General features: G+C 42.8%; 2 protein-coding genes across 2 annotated transcripts; both read right to left on the minus strand.

Annotated features, from left to right (window-relative positions):
- Positions 1-211: 211 nt before the first annotated feature.
- Positions 212-5,119, minus strand: LOC149970685 (V-type proton ATPase subunit S1-like protein). Its single transcript, XM_090224752.1, has 3 exons — positions 4,992-5,119; positions 1,875-2,169; positions 212-1,768 (listed from the first exon to the last, which is right to left on the minus strand). Exons 1-3 carry the CDS (start codon positions 5,117-5,119, stop codon positions 1,502-1,504), a joined length of 690 nt encoding a protein of 229 aa, XP_090080878.1. The 3' UTR covers positions 212-1,501.
- On the minus strand, positions 3,960-16,344 carry LOC110508376 (V-type proton ATPase subunit S1-like). Its single transcript, XM_021588873.3, has 6 exons — positions 16,138-16,344; positions 8,636-8,691; positions 8,154-8,230; positions 6,816-7,066; positions 5,541-5,835; positions 3,960-5,434 (listed from the first exon to the last, which is right to left on the minus strand). Exons 1-6 carry the CDS (start codon positions 16,230-16,232, stop codon positions 5,168-5,170), a joined length of 1,041 nt encoding a protein of 346 aa, XP_021444548.3. The 5' UTR covers positions 16,233-16,344; the 3' UTR covers positions 3,960-5,167.
- Positions 16,345-18,517: the final 2,173 nt, after the last annotated feature.

Below are 18,517 nucleotides of genomic sequence, written 5' to 3' on the forward strand. Positions count from 1 at the left end.
ACACCCTCTGTGTTCTGTTAGACAGGCAACTCTTGATCTACAATATGGCAGTGAATGTAAAGCCATAACACATACGTTTTTCCAGCAGCAGATTATGATAATGTCAAAATCTGGCCTGAAGTCTAACAAATCAATTGCCACAATATTTTTTATTTTACATTTCTCTCATCCAATCATCAGTCATTTGTGTAAGAGCCTCACAAGTTGAATGCCCTTTCCTATAAGTGTGCCAAAAATCTGTCAATTAATTTGTTACTGTGAACTAGCATTGTGTCTGGTCAAACACAATTTTTTTCCAAAAGTTTACTAAGGGTTGGTAACAGGCTGATTGGTCAATTGTTTGATCCAGTAAAGGGTGCTTTGTTTTTGTTTGTTTGTTTTTTTACATTGTAACTGTACTTCTCATCTTCACATTATCACAGTCTGTCCTTCACCATGTGTAATGGCAAATCTTTTAGCTTCACTTCAGAAGGGCAGTCTTGTGCAGTGTTTTGTCTTTAGTTTTGAAAGTTAGCCATTAGTGCCTTCAAGGCTAACTGGCTGCTGGTCCGTTCAAGGCCGTTTCACAGTAAGTCCCCAAAGTCTACGCCCCAGAGGTTCAGTGGTCCACAGTGACCAATTCAGTTCACCTCTGCCAAGTGCCAGACCAGTGGTTCCCAAATGGTTTTGTTCCATGACCCACCAAAGCCCTTTATAATTCATGAGATACCCTCCAGATATTCCAAACAAGTTTCCAGCTCAAGCACTATCTTCACCCGAGAAGATTTGTCAGTGATCTACCAGTGGATCCTCACACACACCACTTTAGAAATAATGTGCTAAACCATCTAATTCAACTTAAAAAGATTCCTCGTGCTGGTATTGAAGATGAGCTAGTGAATTTGGCAATGTGTCAAGGCTAGCGATGGAGAGTGGGGACTCAACACACCAAAGTCTAGTTATGCCAAATAGTGAAGGCCGCTTAGCAGGCTTGGACAATGGCAGGGTTAGCTGCAGTCGTTAACTGTTGATTCAGGTGCTCAAGTGAAATCCTGGGGACACTGTGACCATCCTGGGCCCCTGGTCTCTTCCTGACCTCTAACCCCACCATCAAGAGGGTTTAACATCCAATAATCTTTACGTAGGATATTAATGTGTGTTCAGGTCAATTAAAAAAATTATTTGTTTTAATGCTCCAAAAAAATGTGATAGCTTAGAAGTAAGAACATGTCAAATGTGTTGATCTTACATATCGAGAAATTACAAAAGCCAACAGGTCAAAATAGTTGTCACTAGTAAACAAACATTTGGAAGCGTGGAAAACTGTGTGGGTGATACTTTCTCACTCTTGCATTTGGCAGCACCCCCCCCCCCTCTTCATCTTCTCACTCTTGCATTTGGCAGCATCCCCCCTCTTCATCTTCTCACTCTTGCATTTGGCAGCATCCCCCTCTTCATCTTCCCACTCTTGCATTTGGCAGCATCCCCCTCTTCATCTTCTCACTCTTTCTTCCTCCATCTCTCACAGGCAGTTCTTGTCAGGTAACTCGCACTGCTGTGAGGCTCTGCATTCTAGAGCTTTGCTCAGCCTGCGTGGGAAGTACACCATAGCTTTCTGTTCCTCGTAGCGGTCAATGTGTTTTAGGTGGACCACCATGTGCAGAGCATAGGCCAGGACCAACAGCAGGATCAGAGAGGTCACCAGGCCCATCAGGATGGCTGGGGTCAGGAAGTTGGCACAGTCACTGGCAGACGCAAACTTATCAGACATGACGTTGAACGCCTGGATCTGCGGAGAGGAAGAGGAAAGAGGGAATATTGCAAGCTGAAGTAAAACAATTAGATAGCTAAATAAATCCATCAATCAGTCAATAGAAACGGCCCATGCCCCATACCTGGAAGTCAGTAAACGTGATGTGCCAGTTAGCTGAGGTGTCGGTGTGTGAGCTGGGCACCAGAAGGGTGTCATATTTGTGCTGACTGCTGACATGCTGGCAGTGGTAGGAGGAGGTGGCGGGGGCGTACACCTCACTGGCGTTGAACGTAGCTTCATGGGTCCAATTGTAATGGATGTGGACGCTGTCTAAGGTGAACCAGTTCTGCCCTGCTGACTCATAGAAAATGTTGGACATCTGCAGCCTGATAACAAGTCCCCTGAGATCCTCCACATCTCCAAACTTTAGCGAGAGCCTGTGTACAAACACAGAGTATGTTGATTTGTTGATTGATTGCCTTTAGTGGGTAGATCCTTTGTGAGATATGCAGTGCTCATCTCATTGTAACAATATTCTTCTCCATGAATTGAATGTAAAAAATATATATATAATTCAAGTTCTTTGATAACTACATACAACACCCTATGAAAGTGACGCATTCCTACATCATACTTCCGTATCATGTCCCATAGGTCGTGTTCCCTAGACTGTGCCATCGGGCACCAGATTGCTATAACATATGACGTGGTAAGCTGATACATAAAATACCTAGCCAGGCTTTGTAAGATCTGGCAACACCTGGGCAGAGGAATGCGCCCAAAATCACATGACTAGACTTCAAGATTACGTAAAATTCCAGAAAACAAGGTCATTAAGGTTATAAACTTATATTCGTAATTGTGTATTGATTTAGTATACCCAATGCCTTTTATTAAAATATTTAATGCTCAGTCTAACAAATCAATTGCCACAATATTTTTTATTTTACATTTCTCTCATCCAATCATCAGTCATTTGTGTAAGAGCCTCACAAGTTGAATGCCCTTTCCTATAAGTGTGCCAAAAATCTGTCAATTAATTTGTTACTGTGAACTAGCATTGTGTCTGGTCAAACACAATTTTTTTCCAAAAGTTTACTAAGGGTTGGTAACAGGCTGATTGGTCAATTGTTTGATCCAGTAAAGGGTGCTTTGCTGATCTTGGGAAGCATAATTAATTTTGGGAGGGCACACACTTTCTTGTAGGCTTACATTGTTGTCTGTGAAGCAGGAAGCTGCCCTGCTATAGATGATTATGTTGTATCGCTGAGTCTACCTTTAAACTGGACTGTATTTCTAGAGCGTCATGACGGGCCCAGTTCAAGACAAATATAAGAAAGACAGTGTAATATGGTAATACTGTAGAAAAAGAACTCATATGTATTGACACTTTAATTCATCCTCATAGTGCAATGTTTAACTGGTACCTAACATGCTGACCAGACCGGACATGTCTTGTGCGCGAGCGTCGTAAAATAAATGTAGAAATCCATGTTAGTCAATCATTGCACCCACACTGCTCGCACGCGCCAACGAGCGTCTGCGACGCCAAGGACTAAAATAGAAGTCCTTCCTATTTCTGACGCAGATCGCACTGAAAGTCCTGCCTCTCCTATCTCCTCATTGGTTTATAGAAGTAGGTACCCACGTGCCATCTCCTCATTGGTTATACCCACGTTGGTGATTGAAAGACTAATTTTGTTGCCGGTTGTCGTGGTAATACATTGATAGTTTAGTTGCTTTCACCATATAAGTTCAACAATGAAAAAGCCTGGAAGGAGGAAAGATGACTAGAAACGATTCGGTTGACCGTTTTATGTGTGGATTAATTTGTCGGAGTAGAGGACCTTGTGCATTTTAGGTAAAATAACAACTCAATGTTTATATCCCAGGACAAATTAGCTAGCATCAGCAAGCTATCTAAATAGGGCAAATTAGCTAGCAAGTGCAAGCTAACTAGCTAAATTGCCATACATGTTTAATGCTTTTCGACCTGTCTCCAAATTAATGTAATTGGTTCAGAGTTTGTTTTGATATTTTAACCTGCGTGTCGTGATCGCGTTTGGTGTGGGGGGACAAAATACATTTATGCACGATGACACACGAGCGCAGCCGGTTTGGGTTCCGTCTAAGCAAGTGTGCTCTACCTGAAAATAGTAAACAGTTACGATCATATACAGACCAGAACTGTATATCTTTGTGATTATGAGGAGTAGAATAGCCTTCCTGTACATAATAGGATTTATTGATTAAACTGTAAAAAAAAGACAGCTGAGAGATACATCTGTACATTTGAGTGTTTTTTTGTTTGTTTTTTTACATTGTAACTGTACTTCTCATCTTCACATTATCACAGTCTGTCCTTCACCATGTGTAATGGCAAATCTTTTAGCTTCACTTCAGAAGGGCAGTCTTGTGCAGTGTTTTGTCTTTAGTTTTGAAAGTTAGCCTTTAGTGCCTTCAAGGCTAACTGGCTGCTGGTCCGTTCAAGGCCGTTTCACAGTAAGTCCCCAAAGTCTACGCCCCAGAGGTTCAGTGGTCCACAGTGACCAATTCAGTTCACCTCTGCCAAGTGCCAGACCAGTGGTTCCCAAATGGTTTTGTTCCATGACCCACCAAAGCCCTTTATAATTCATGAGATACCCTCCAGATATTCCAAACAAGTTTCCAGCTCAAGCACTATCTTCACCCGAGAAGATTTGTCAGTGATCTACCAGTGGATCCTCACACACACCACTTTAGAAATAATGTGCTAAACCATCTAATTCAACTTAAAAAGATTCCTCGTGCTGGTATTGAAGATGAGCTAGTGAATTTGGCAATGTGTCAAGGCTAGCGATGGAGAGTGGGGACTCAACACACCAAAGTCTAGTTATGCCAAATAGTGAAGGCCGCTTAGCAGGCTTGGACAATGGCAGGGTTAGCTGCAGTCGTTAACTGTTGATTCAGGTGCTCAAGTGAAATCCTGGGGACACTGTGACCATCCTGGGCCCCTGGTCTCTTCCTGACCTCTAACCCCACCATCAAGAGGGTTTAACATCCAATAATCTTTACGTAGGATATTAATGTGTGTTCAGGTCAATTAAAAAAATTATTTGTTTTAATGCTCCAAAAAAATGTGATAGCTTAGAAGTAAGAACATGTCAAATGTGTTGATCTTACATATCGAGAAATTACAAAAGCCAACAGGTCAAAATAGTTGTCACTAGTAAACAAACATTTGGAAGCGTGGAAAACTGTGTGGGTGATACTTTCTCACTCTTGCATTTGGCAGCACCCCCCCCCCCTCTTCATCTTCTCACTCTTGCATTTGGCAGCATCCCCCCTCTTCATCTTCTCACTCTTGCATTTGGCAGCATCCCCCTCTTCATCTTCCCACTCTTGCATTTGGCAGCATCCCCCTCTTCATCTTCTCACTCTTTCTTCCTCCATCTCTCACAGGCAGTTCTTGTCAGGTAACTCGCACTGCTGTGAGGCTCTGCATTCTAGAGCTTTGCTCAGCCTGCGTGGGAAGTACACCATAGCTTTCTGTTCCTCGTAGCGGTCAATGTGTTTTAGGTGGACCACCATGTGCAGAGCATAGGCCAGGACCAACAGCAGGATCAGAGAGGTCACCAGGCCCATCAGGATGGCTGGGGTCAGGAAGTTGGCACAGTCACTGGCAGACGCAAACTTATCAGACATGACGTTGAACGCCTGGATCTGCGGAGAGGAAGAGGAAAGAGGGAATATTGCAAGCTGAAGTAAAACAATTAGATAGCTAAATAAATCCATCAATCAGTCAATAGAAACGGCCCATGCCCCATACCTGGAAGTCAGTAAACGTGATGTGCCAGTTAGCTGAGGTGTCGGTGTGTGAGCTGGGCACCAGAAGGGTGTCATATTTGTGCTGACTGCTGACATGCTGGCAGTGGTAGGAGGAGGTGGCGGGGGCGTACACCTCACTGGCGTTGAACGTAGCTTCATGGGTCCAATTGTAATGGATGTGGACGCTGTCTAAGGTGAACCAGTTCTGCCCTGCTGACTCATAGAAAATGTTGGACATCTGCAGCCTGATAACAAGTCCCCTGAGATCCTCCACATCTCCAAACTTTAGCGAGAGCCTGTGTACAAACACAGAGTATGTTGATTTGTTGATTGATTGCCTTTAGTGGGTAGATCCTTTGTGAGATATGCAGTGCTCATCTCATTGTAACAATATTCTTCTCCATGAATTGAATGTAAAAAAAATATATATAATTCAAGTTCTTTGATAACTACATACAACACCCTATGAAAGTGACGCATTCCTACATCATACTTCCGTATCATGTCCCATAGGTCGTGTTCCCTAGACTGTGCCATCGGGCACCAGATTGCTATAACATATGACGTGGTAAGCTGATACATAAAATACCTAGCCAGGCTTTGTAAGATCTGGCAACACCTGGGCAGAGGAATGCGCCCAAAATCACATGACTAGACTTCAAGATTACGTAAAATTCCAGAAAACAAGGTCATTAGAGTTATAAACTTATATTCGTAATTGTGTATTGATTTAGTATACCCAATGCCTTTTTTAAAATATTTAATGCTCAAGAACTAAGACACATTGTTGAAAGTTAGAAAAATCTCCTTTGGACTACAAATCAGTGTGTCTGCTTGAGCTGAGGACTTGCAGGGTGGTAAGAACCTGCTGGTTACAAGCCATTTGAAGGAATTATGTTAGATTATGCTCTGGGGTTTTCAACTGAAAGTTGCCAGCCAGTACTTTTTTAAATTGATTAAATAATTAGTTTGTAGACCGGTAAGCTGTCAAAATAGGTGTAGTTCATGTGTGTAGTTCTATTCAAACAGATGTAACTTTTTGACTTTTTTTGCTCTTCTTGGCTGTCAAATACATTGAAAAAACGCATATTGTATGTTATTTCACCCAGAAACACGTATATAATTGAATATACAGTATCTTAAATGGCCATATTATCATGACTTTGTCAATGCAAATTTGAGGCTCATTAACCTACAAAACAAGGAATACATAAGCAAAATTGACGTGTCAGTTGCACATCGTACACAACTCAAGTACATGATTTACAGTACTTACGTAGCCTTCTCCTTGGTGCAGATGGAACCCTTGGTGTCCACAGGGGCATTGGGTCCAAAGGTCCTCTCCGTCAGGTCTACGAATGTGTGGTTCTGGTAGCGGATGGCCAGGCGCTTGGCCTTGAAAAGGATGCAGGTCTTGCCATTGTAGGCCACGCTCAGGGGAGAGTAGGGCCCGTGGATGGGGGACTGGAGCAGCTTTCTCTTGCCCTTGCCATGGCCATGCTGGTTGAGGAGGTGCCAGCCATGCAGCTGCAGAGAGGAAGGATGGAAGAGATATTGATCAATTATATAATTGATTGGCAATGTCACACACTGGCTGTGCCTACAGAAGAAGCCTAATTCTGATATATTTTTCACTAATTGGTCTTTAATTGGGCAAAATATCAGAATTGGGCTGTCTGTGTATCCTGTTATCCAGGTAGTGATTGTTAAAAGAATATAACTTATTTTGGTCGATTTAATAGCTGATACTGAACAAAAATCTAAACGCAACATGCAACAATTTAAATTATTTGATTGAGTTACAGTTCGTCAGTCAATTGGAATAAATTCATTAGGCCCTAATCGATGGATTTCATATGACTGGGCAGCTATGAGTGGGCCTGGGAGGGCATAGGCCCACACACTGGTGAGCCAGGCCCAGCCAATCAGAAAACGTTTTTCGACCCACAAAAAGGCTTTATTACAGACAGAAATATTCCTCGGTTTCATCAGCTGTCCAGGTAGCTGGTCTCACACGATACCCCAGGTGTGGAAGTGTACCGCCGCCGTATACACAAATGTCCCAAAGCTGAGGAAGTTAAAAGGATCTAAAGTTTAGTCACTAATTAGACTCTCTGATAACCACTTCGGCCAAGCCAGCAAGGCTGCAAACCTCAGAGCAAAATGCGATCCCGACACTGTGATATGTTTGGTGTTTGCGCATGTTGATATAAAAGAATGGAGAGGGGTGCATTAATATATGCCACATGTATGCATGTATGCATGTATGCATTGATGCATGTAACAGATGAAATACTGATGAATTTGATGAATTCATTATCCACATGTGTGGTTGTATTGTTTTACATTTTCAAATAAATCTACCTATCATTCAAGTCACGAGTGCGTCTGGAAGTTGATGGGTTTATTGATCCCCTCGCCACTCTCTGGAAGCCACCCCCTGAGTTTTGTCAGCAACACGTGAAAACGGAGGGCCCTGCGAGCGAGAGGCTGGTTTAGAGTATCTGAACATTGTCCTCTTGGGGGCGATATGATACTACGATGCACAGGATCCGAGAGAGAGAGAGCCATATAGAAAGTGAGCAAAAAGAAGGAGAGGGAGAGAGGGATCTACCTTCAGTAATCTTCTGAGTGGGGTTTCTTTAGTGGGCACATAACCCTGAGTCTCCAAGCTCATTCCATCAAGACCACCTGACACACACAAATAAAACAGTCAGATACTATTTAGCTCAAATATATTTGCTTAGAAATATACTCCCTAAATTGACATTTTACATTGATTCTTCAAGCTTTATGTGTGGGCAGTAGTTTGTAAAACGATACAGCATACACATGGCTAAAACAGGTTTGATTGCATCAGGCCCATAGTCATGTTGGGGTGGCAGGGTAGCCTAGTGGTTAGAGAGTTGGACTAATAACTGGAAGGTTGCAAGTTCAAACCCCCGAGCTGACAAGGTACAAATCTGTCGTTCTGCCCCTGAACAGGCAGTTAACCCACTGTTCCTAGGCCGTCATTGAAAATAAGAATTTGTTCTTAACTGACTTGCCTAGTTAAATAAAATAAATGTTAAATGTGAGACAATGTGTGTTACTTACCTGCTCTGATTATCCCAGCTGGGTATGGAACCTCTGTAACGTAGTCCTCTTCTGTGCTGTAGAGAGAAGAGGAAAAGGTTCAAAGATGCAGCTACATGTCAGTGCACATTTCCTCAGAGTTGCCAGGTTCCAAAACAGCACACGTCTGTCTGTATAGGCAAACTATACTAACAGTGTTCTTCGTCCACGTCCGATCCTTTCAACCAGATCATAGCCGATGTATGGTGAGCTTTCTGCGCCAAAAGGCTGCATGGTCAGCCTGGTCAGCCTACACAGGACGATAAGATGACCAACCACAACTATAGGCCACTGCTTGATAAGAAATAAAGTAAGCTTTGTGGGGAGATTTACCACCACATTGCCAATGTGTAGCCGCCACCTGCATGACAATATTGCACTGGTCATCCCCAAAGCCAACACTTACTTTTGCCGCCTTTACTTTGGCCACCTGGAACGAATTGCAGAAATCTCTTATCTCCCTCTCTAATTTTAAGCATCAGCTGTCTGAGCAGCTTACCGATCACTGTACCTGTACACAGCCATCTGTAAATAGCACACCCAACTACCTCATCACAATATCCCCTCATCCCCATCCTCCTATTCCCCAGGCGCTCTCTTTTGATGACTTCTGTAACCGTAATAGCCTTGGTTTCATGCATGTTAACATTAGAAGCCTCCTCCCTAAGTTTGTTTTATTCACTGCTTTAGCACACTCTGCCAACCCGGATGTTCTTGCTGTGTCTGAATCCTGGCTTAGGAACACCACCAAAAATTCAGACATTTTTACCCCAAACTACAACATTTTCAGACAAGATAGCAACACCGCCCCCTTTGGCAGTTCTATCTACTGCAAAGATAGCCTGCAGAGTTCTGTCCTACTATCCTGGTCTGTACCCATACAATTTGAACTTCTACTTTTAAAAATCCACCTCTCTAAAAACAAGTCTCTCACTGTTGCTGCCTGCTATAGACCACCCTCTGCCCCCAGCTGTGCTCTGGACACCATATGTGAACTGATTGCCCCCCATCTATCTTCAGAGCTCGTGCTGCTAAGCGACCTAAACTGGAACATGCTTAACACCCCAGCCATCCTACAATCTAAGCTTGATGATGCCCTCAATCTCACACAAATTATCAATGAACCAACCATGTACCTCCCCAAAGTCTTAAACATGGGCACCCTCATAGATATCATCCTAACCAACTTGCCCTCTAAATACACCTCTGCTGTCTTCAACCAAGATTTAACAGTTTTTACAGTCATTGTTTTAAATGGGTGCATGATTATTAGTAACAGGAATAAGCAATTTCATAAATGCGTCAAGTGCAGCATCTGGTTGCTCCTCATTACACACCACAGACCAACAAATATTATTTACATCATCAACATAAGAATCACTGCAAAACTTATTGTATGACCTCTTATACACTATATTAGGTCCAGCCTTTGGAACTTTGGTTTTCCTAGATATGGCTACTATATTGTCTGGATATCTATATATTGTCTGGATTTCTATATATCTGGATACAGCTATAGAGCAGATTTCTGCAGCATTAGTAAAGACGTGATCAATACATGTTGATGATTTCATTCCTGTGCTGTTTGTAACTGCCCTGGTTGGTTGGTTGGTTGACTGCAACCTGGTTACAGTTTGAAGTTACTTCTTGAGTGGCCAGCTTGATGAATACCAGTCAATATTTAAATCACCGTGAAAATATACTTCTCTGTTGATATCACATACATTATCAAGCATTTCACACATGTTATCCAGATAGTGACTGTTAGCACTTGGTGGTCTATAGCAGCTTCCCACCAGAATGGGCTTTAGGTGAGGCAGATGAACCTGTAGCCATATTACTTCAACAGCATTTAACATGAGATCCTCTCTAATCTTTACAGGATTGTGGTTCTGAATATAGACCGCAACACCTCACCCGTTGGCATTTCTGTATTTTGGTAGATGTTATAACCATGTATTTCTACCACTGCATCATCAAAGGTATTATCTAAGAGAGTTTCACAGATAGTCAGAATATGAATGTCATTAAGTTACAAGCAAGTTATTGACTTTATGAACCTTGTTTCTTAGGCTACATATGTTAATATGGGCTATTTTTTGCACTTCTCTGTGATTCTTGATTGATTTGAATAATTTACTGGGAAGCTTATCAGAAGTAGACTTGCTCATGTTATTCATATTGGAGCTGATAGTGCAGGGTGAGCTGCATAAAGTGGTCTTGCTACTAGGGCACACTGCCTCAGTGATCCGGTAACAGTGTAACTCTGGTTCATAGGCACATGTTTACTGCATACAATAACTGTAGGATCAACAGAGGCATTCAGGGCAGTTAGAGGGACATAAATTAAGTTACTTACATTGTGTCTGCCAACCCCCTTTGGATAATGTACATTTGATGCAGCATTATGATGACTCATTGTCACAATGTTAGGGATTAGCTGAGCTGGGCTTGGGTCATAGATAAGTCATTGTCTCAACGCAGCCTTGAAATTGCGTGGACAGAGTCCAGGAGTCAAGATGATTTGGATCGACTCTGTCATTCTTTTAGAATATCTTCTGTTTCCAGAAGGTGTCAAAGTTATCTATTAAAGTGATTCTAACAGAAAACGTAAATACTCACACTTTCATTAACCCATCCATCAGCAATGTTCCCTCAAAAATGTTTTGTCACTGAGCAAATTTTAGGTCTGCTGAGTGCAAACTTGAATGTTGTGAAAATGTGCAACTTCCAGTACGTGTTTACTGTGAACACTGTGGCTGTATCCACTTTAAGTTACAGTTTCAAGTTACAGTGGTCAAGTAGGCTTATGTGGCTATTTGATCATAATGTAGGGCTACCAGAGTCGCCTACCATCAAAAACAATGGAGAAAATGTGTCTCATAACATTTTAACATGGATTCAGCCTACAGTAGAAGACAATGTGTGGTGTTCAATGTAGGCCTACATTCCATGAGACTTCTAAAAAAAACATGCGGGGTTGACATGAACCTGTTTATCCACTTGTCCTTCGGGAAAGGAGGTGACTGAAAGTTTTACTTGAAGCAAGAAACCACTTTACAAAATAAATTGCATTACTATTACCATACCATTATTACAGAGAATCAGACAAATTATGCTGCTGGCTATTGGCTACTTAGCTTTTTCAAAACACAACACGCCATTCCATCTGGTTTGCGCTTAGTGGGACTATCATTTGTTTTTCAACAGGAAAATTACCCAACACACCTCCAGGCTGTGTAAGGGCTATTTGAACAAGAAGGAAAGTGATGGAGTGCTTGCATCAGATTATCTGGCCTCCACAATCACCCGACCTCAACCAAATTGAGATGGTTTGGGAGGAGTTAGACCGCAGAGTGAAGGAAAAACAGCCAACAAGTGCTCAGCATATGTGGGAACTCTTTCAAGACAATTGTAAAAGCATTCCAGGTGAAGCTGGTTGAGAGAATGCCAATATTGTGGAAAGCTGTCATCAAGCCAAAAGGTGGCTACTTTGAAGAATCTAAAATACAAAATAGATTTTGAGGTGTTTAACACTTTTTAGTTAGTACATGATTCAATATGGGTTATTTCATAGTTTTGATGTCTTCTCTATTATTCTACCATTTTCGTAAATAGTAAAAATAAAGAAAAACCCTTGAATAAGTAGGTGCGTCAACCATTGACTGGTACTGTAAGTATTCAGACCCTTTGCTATGAAATCTCGAAATTGAGCTCAGGTGCATCCTGTTTCAATTCATCATCCTTGAGATGTTTCTACATCTTGATTACAGTCCACCTGTGGTAAATTCAATTGATTGAACATGATTTGGAAAAGCACACACCTGTCTATATAAGGTTCCACATTTGACAGTGCATGTTAGAGACAAAAACAAGCAGCGAGGTTGAAGGTACTGTCCGTAGAGCTCCGAGGTGGGATTGTGTCAAGGCACAGATCCGGGGAAGGGTACCAAAACATTTATGAAGCGTTGATGGTCCCCAAGAACACAGTGGCCTCCATCATTCTAAAAAATGGAAGAAGTTTGGAACCACCAAGACTCTTCCTAGAGCTGGCTGCCTGGCCAAACTGAGCAGTCGAGGGAGAAGGGCCTTGGTCAGGGAGGTGGCCAAGAACTCGATGGTCACTCTGACAGAGCTCCAGAGTTCCTCTGTGGAGATGGGAGAACCTTCCAGAAGGACAACCGTCTCTGCAGCATTCCACCAATCAGGCCTTTATCGTAGAGTGGTCAAACCAAAGCCACTCCTCAGTAAAAAGACAAAAGCCCGCTTGGAATTTGCCAAAAGGCACCTAGATTCTCTGGTCTGATGAAACAAATATTGAACTCTTTGGACTGAACGCCAAGCATTGCGTCTAGAGGAAACCTAGCATCCCTAATGTGAAGCATGGTGGTTGCAGCATCATGCTATGGGGATGTTTTTCAGTGGCAGGGACTGGGAGACTAGTCAGGATGAGGCAAAGATGAACAGGGCAAAGTACAGAGTGATCCTTGATGAAAACCTGTCCTTGAGTGGCCCATCCAGAGCCTGGACTTGAACCAGGTCTAACATCTCTGGAGAGACCTAAAAATATCTGTCCAGCCATGCTCCCCATCTAATTTCAAATCAAATAAAATCGTCACATGTGCCGAATACAACACGTGTACTGTGAAATATTTACTTACAACAATGCAGTTCAAGGTATAGAGTTAAGGGTTATTTATTAAATAAACTAAAGTGGAAAAAGTAAACAATAACAAGGCTATATACATGGGATACCGGTACCGAGTCAATGCGGTACAGGTTTGTTGAGGTAATTTGTAAAGTCACCTGAAACTATGCATAGATAATAAACAGTGAGTTGCAACAGTGTAAAAACAAACAGGGGGGGCGGGGGGGGGGGGGGGGGGTCGATGTAAATAGTCCGGTTGGCCATTTGATACATTATTCAGCAGTCTTATGGCTTGTAGGTAGAAGCTGTTAAGGAGCCTTTTAGACCTAGACTTGGCGCTCCGTTACCGCTTGCCGTGCAGTAGCAGAGAGAACAGTCTATGACTTGGGTGACTGGAGAATTTGACAACTTTTTGGGCCTTCCTCTGACATTGCCTATTATATAGGTCCTGGATGTCAGGAAGCTAAGCCCCAGCAATGTACTGGGCCGTACGCACTACCGTCTGTAGCGCCTTATTTTCAGATGCCGAGCAGCTGCCATACCATTGATTGCATGGTATTGCATTGATGCTCTTGATGGTGCAGCTGTATAACTTTTTGAGGATCTGTGGACCCGTGCCAAATCTTTTCTGTCTCCTGAGAGGAAAAATGTGTTTTCGTGCCCTCTTCACAACTATCTTGGTGTGTTTGAACCATGATAGTTTGTTGGTGATGTGGACACCAAGGAACTTGAAACTCTCGATCCGCTCCACTTCAGCTCCATTAATGCTAACGTTTGGCCCTCCTTTTCCAATTGTCCATGATCAGCTCCTTTGTCTAGCTCACATTCTTCGGACACAACATTGCCAGGTCTCTGACCGCTGAGTTGTGCTTGGCCACGCAGTCGTGGGTGAGAGGGAGTACAGGAGGGGACTCAGCATGCACTCCTGTGGGGCCCCAGTGTTGAGGATCGGCGTGGCAGATGTGTTGCTACCTACCCTTACCACCTGGGGGGCGGCCTGTCAGGAAGTCCAGAATCCAGTTGCAGAGGGAGTTGTTAAGTCCCAGGGTCCTTCGCTCAGTGATGAGCTTTGAGGGTACTATGGTGTGGAACGCTGAGCTGTAGTCAATGAACAGCATTCTCACGTAGGTGTTCCTTTTGTCCAGGTGTGAAAGGGCAGTGTGGAGTGCAATAGAGATTGCGTCATCTGTGGATCTGTTAGGGTGGTAAGTGAATTGGAGTGGGTCTAGGGTTTCCGACATGATGGTGTTGATGTGAACCAAGACCAGCCTTTCAAAGCACTTCATGGCTACCAACGTGAGTGCTACGGAACAGTAATCATTTAGGCAGGTTACCTTTGCCTCCTTGGGCACAGGGACTATGGTGGTCTGCTTGAAACATGTAGGTATTACAGATTCAGTCAGGGAGAGGTTGAAAATGTCAGTGAAGACACATGCTAGTTGGTCCGCGCATGCTTTGAGTACACATCCTGGTAATCCATCTGGCCCGCGGCTTTGTGAATGTTGACCTGTTTAAAGGTCTTGCTCACATCGGCTACGGAGAGTGTAATCACACAGTCGTCCGGAACAGCTTGTGCTCTCATGCATGCTTCAGTTTTGCTAGCCTTGAAGCGAGCATAAAAGGCATTTAGCTCGTGTGGTAGGCTCATGTCACTGGGCAGCTCGCGGCTGTGTTTCCCTCTGTTGTCCGTAATATTTTTCAAGCCCTGCCACATCCGACGAGCGTCAGAGCCTGTGTAGTAGAATTCAATGTCCTGTATTGACGCTTTGCCTGTTTGATGGTTCGCCTGAGGGCATAGCGGGATTTCTTATAAGCATCCAGATTAGTGTCCTGCTCCTTGAAGGTGGCAGCACTAGCCTTTAGCTCAGTACGGATGTTGCCTGTAATCCATGGCTTCTGTATACCATATACCATTTAAATAAAGGGTTGATTTGATTTTGCCCTTCCCCAGGTAATCTCTAGCTAATATTGTTCCTCTTGAAACTCTAAAAGCTACCATTCTACCTTTTGTATGATCGCTCTCTACTATCCTTTAGTTGCACCTGAAGAGCCATGCAGAAAAGGAAAGCACATTGACATGTCAGTGAGCAGAAAGGGAAAACACATTCACATGTCAGTGAGCAGAAAAGGAAAACTCATTCACATGTCAGTGAGCTCAGAGAGCAGAGAGAGCAGTTTCAGGCTTTTGAAATCTGAATATTAACAGAAAACCACTAGAATCCTCATAACAACCATAAGTCGTTCTCAATGCAGTATTGACTGTAATTTTTATATAGTGAATACAACTAATGTTATTATGTACCTTTCCCATAGAGCAAGTATAAAGCCTCAACATTGCCTCACTTTGTGTTGCTGAGAAAAATCCTTCTCATCTCTCTCTCTCCCTCTCTCTCTCTCTCTCTCTCTGCATCTGTAAACAGAGCCCAACAGACCAGCACCGATTCCTCCTCTCCTCTCCTCTCCTCTCCTCTCCTCTCCTCTCCTCTCCTCTATCCTGGCCTCATTTACCTGCTCTCTGTCAGACAAAGAGAGCGAGTGCTGTCCTGTACAGACAACAGCTGTGTGAAACAAGAAATGTCTTGTTAACGCTAAATTACAGATAACCATAGAGTCCCTGGCCACAGATTCATCAACGCTTTTACAGCATCTGTATCAGATCTGATACCTTGTGTATTTACATAGCGATAGCAAGAGAGACAGAGATATAGAGAAAGGAAGGGAGAGCGAGGGAGAGCAAAAGAGATCAGCCTACCAGCATCCCTGGATTCGTACACCCCCCTCCACTCCACCATCACACACACACCAACACACACACACACACACAGAGGGTATTTACCTTCTCTCCAGGAGTGCAGGCACTTGATCTAAGGACAGGGTGGGCTGGCTGAGGGCAGACAGTAAGGCAGAGAAGAGGAATGCGTGTGCAGCCATTGAGACAATGAGAGGAGACTGCTGCTGGTGAGCTCCCCTTCATAATCTGCTCTCCCTGCATCGTCAGCCGCTGAGCTCACTGACAGACAGCCTCAGAAGCCAGTCACAATGCGGAATAGGGATCAGTTTGAGTCATACTTATACAGCCCCTCCCTCCACCTCTTCCTCCTTTCTCCCTTCTCTGTCGTCCTCCCTCTATCTTTCTCTCTCATGTAAGCATACCTTCAGGCAAACCCTTTGAATAGACAGTGGCTGATTATTTTTCACAGCTCATTATACCTATTCTAGCCCAATAATGTACATAAAACGCACATAAACACACACACAAGCTACACACGCACACCGCACACACACACACACACACACACACACACACACACACACACACACACACACACAAACGCACACAAACACACACACAAACAAACATAAAAAAATCACATGGGAATATCAAGGTTGGATTAATGTTGACATTATTTTACCGGGAGAAAAACAAAGCCATGAATGCATGACCTAGATCCACAGTGAGTGTGCTGCCACAATAGTTGCATTCGTTCACTTGATCTATGTGTTGTTGTGAGCACAGGAGACCCGGGGCAGAATTGTCCACTGAGGCTGAATATGTGTATGATACAAACAGCTGAACAGCTAACCCACTTGGCTAACCTGGTCTCAGAGCAAATCATATTATATTCTACAAAAAAAATGTGCCACAAAAATATAAATGCAACATGCAACATTTTCAAAGATTTGACTTAGACACAGTTCATAGAAGAAATTCAGTCAATTTAATTAAATTCATTAGGCCCTAATCTATGGATTACACATGACTGGGCAGGGGCACAGCCATGGGTGGGCCTGGGAGGGCATAGGCCCACCCACTTGGAAGCCAGGTCCACCCCCTCATCAGATGATCCTGCAGGTGAAGAAACTGGATGTTGAGGTCCTGGACTGGCGTGGTTACACGTGGTCTGCGATTGTTCTCTGAAACTAAGTTTGAGGTGGATTATGGTAGAGAAATTAACATTCAATTCTCCGACAACATTTCTGTTATTTCTGCAGTCAGCATGCCAATTGCACTCCCTCAAAACCTGAGACATCTGTGGCATTGTGTTGCGTGACAAAATGGCACATTTTAGAGTGGCCTTTTATTGGTCCCAGCACAAGGTGCACCTGTGTAGCGATCATGCTGTTTAGTCATCTTCTTGATATGCCACACCTGTCAGGTGGATGGATTATCTTGGCAAGGGAGAAATGCTCAAAAACACGGATGTAAACAAATTTGTTCACAAAATGTAATGAAAGAAACATGTTTTTTGTGCATATGGAACATTTCTGACCAACCCTTTACACATTGTGTTTATATTTTTGTTCAGTATAGTATAATATGTTACTTTAAGTTAGGTTTTATTACATTGACCTACCAATGTAATAGCAGTTGTACAATATAATATGATTTCTAGGATGTATAGTATCCTATGTCTTGATCGCATATTTGACCTGTTTAGTATGATATATGGGTCATTCTTAGGCTGCGGTAATCTATATATATATATATATATTTTTTTTTTACTAGAATAAATGCATTTTCTGAACACCCCACAACATTAACTACATATTAAACCTTAAAGAAAACATATTTTCCACCTCAGGCATTAAAGCGCTTTATTATTGTCCATTTTGGTCTGATATGGAGACCATTTATCTTCAACCCCGTCACAGACAACATAGAAGTTGTCTGAATAGGATTATAACAGATACTTGTTATAAAATCAACATTTCCCTAATGCTCATGTGTCCCCCAAACCAATTAAATTATTATACAATTTTTTTAAATGTAAAATCTCAGAATTTTGCTATATTAAACCCTGAAATAGACATTTCGTGTCAGCGGGCTCATAATTTAAATTAAAAAATGGTTTCAATTCAGAATTTTAACATAAATCTAATCTTCTTGGGATTGTTCTTAACATTTCAGACTGAGCTCAGAAAACATTAAAGTCATACTTATTAAGCCAAAAGATCAGCGTGTCATCAAACAGTAGGAACATTTTCCAAGGGCATTTAGAATGCGAGAACAGCTGTAACTACAGCACAAGGGCATTTAGAATGCGAGAACAGCTGTAACTACAGCACTAGTGTCAGCATGACGATCCTTCTTCTCAGGAGCACCATATTCATTCATTCATGGTTTTCGTCCTGAGAGTCTGGCCCACACATCTCTCTCAACCTTTACACGGCGGGATGTCACACGCGGTGGGATCATCTCAAGGACTTCATCAAAC

Source organism: Oncorhynchus mykiss, chromosome 28 (assembly GCF_057628025.1).
Source record: "Oncorhynchus mykiss isolate SJ-2025 chromosome 28, ASM5762802v1, whole genome shotgun sequence".
In the NCBI taxonomy this organism is placed as follows: Eukaryota; Metazoa; Chordata; class Actinopteri; order Salmoniformes; family Salmonidae; genus Oncorhynchus; species Oncorhynchus mykiss.

Bases quoted from the DNA above. Each gene is read 5' to 3' on its own strand.
- LOC110508376 (XM_021588873.3), bottom strand. From the start codon at position 16,232: ATGGCTGCACACGCATTCCTCTTCTCTGCCTTACTGTCTGCCCTCAGC. The intron at 5,836-6,815 runs GTAAGTACTGTA...GTTTGTACACAG, and splicing joins TGCACCAAGGAGAAGGCTAC to GCTCTCGCTAAAGTTTGGAG. The intron at 5,435-5,540 runs GTATGGGGCATG...TCCTCTCCGCAG, and splicing joins TCACGTTTACTGACTTCCAG to ATCCAGGCGTTCAACGTCAT.
- LOC149970685 (XM_090224752.1), bottom strand. From the start codon at position 5,119: ATGCAAGAGTGGGAAGATGAAGAGGGGGATGCTGCCAAATGCAAGAGT. The intron at 2,170-4,991 runs GTGAGAAAGTAT...GTTTGTACACAG, and splicing joins GGGTGCTGCCAAATGCAAGA to GCTCTCGCTAAAGTTTGGAG. The intron at 1,769-1,874 runs GTATGGGGCATG...TCCTCTCCGCAG, and splicing joins TCACGTTTACTGACTTCCAG to ATCCAGGCGTTCAACGTCAT.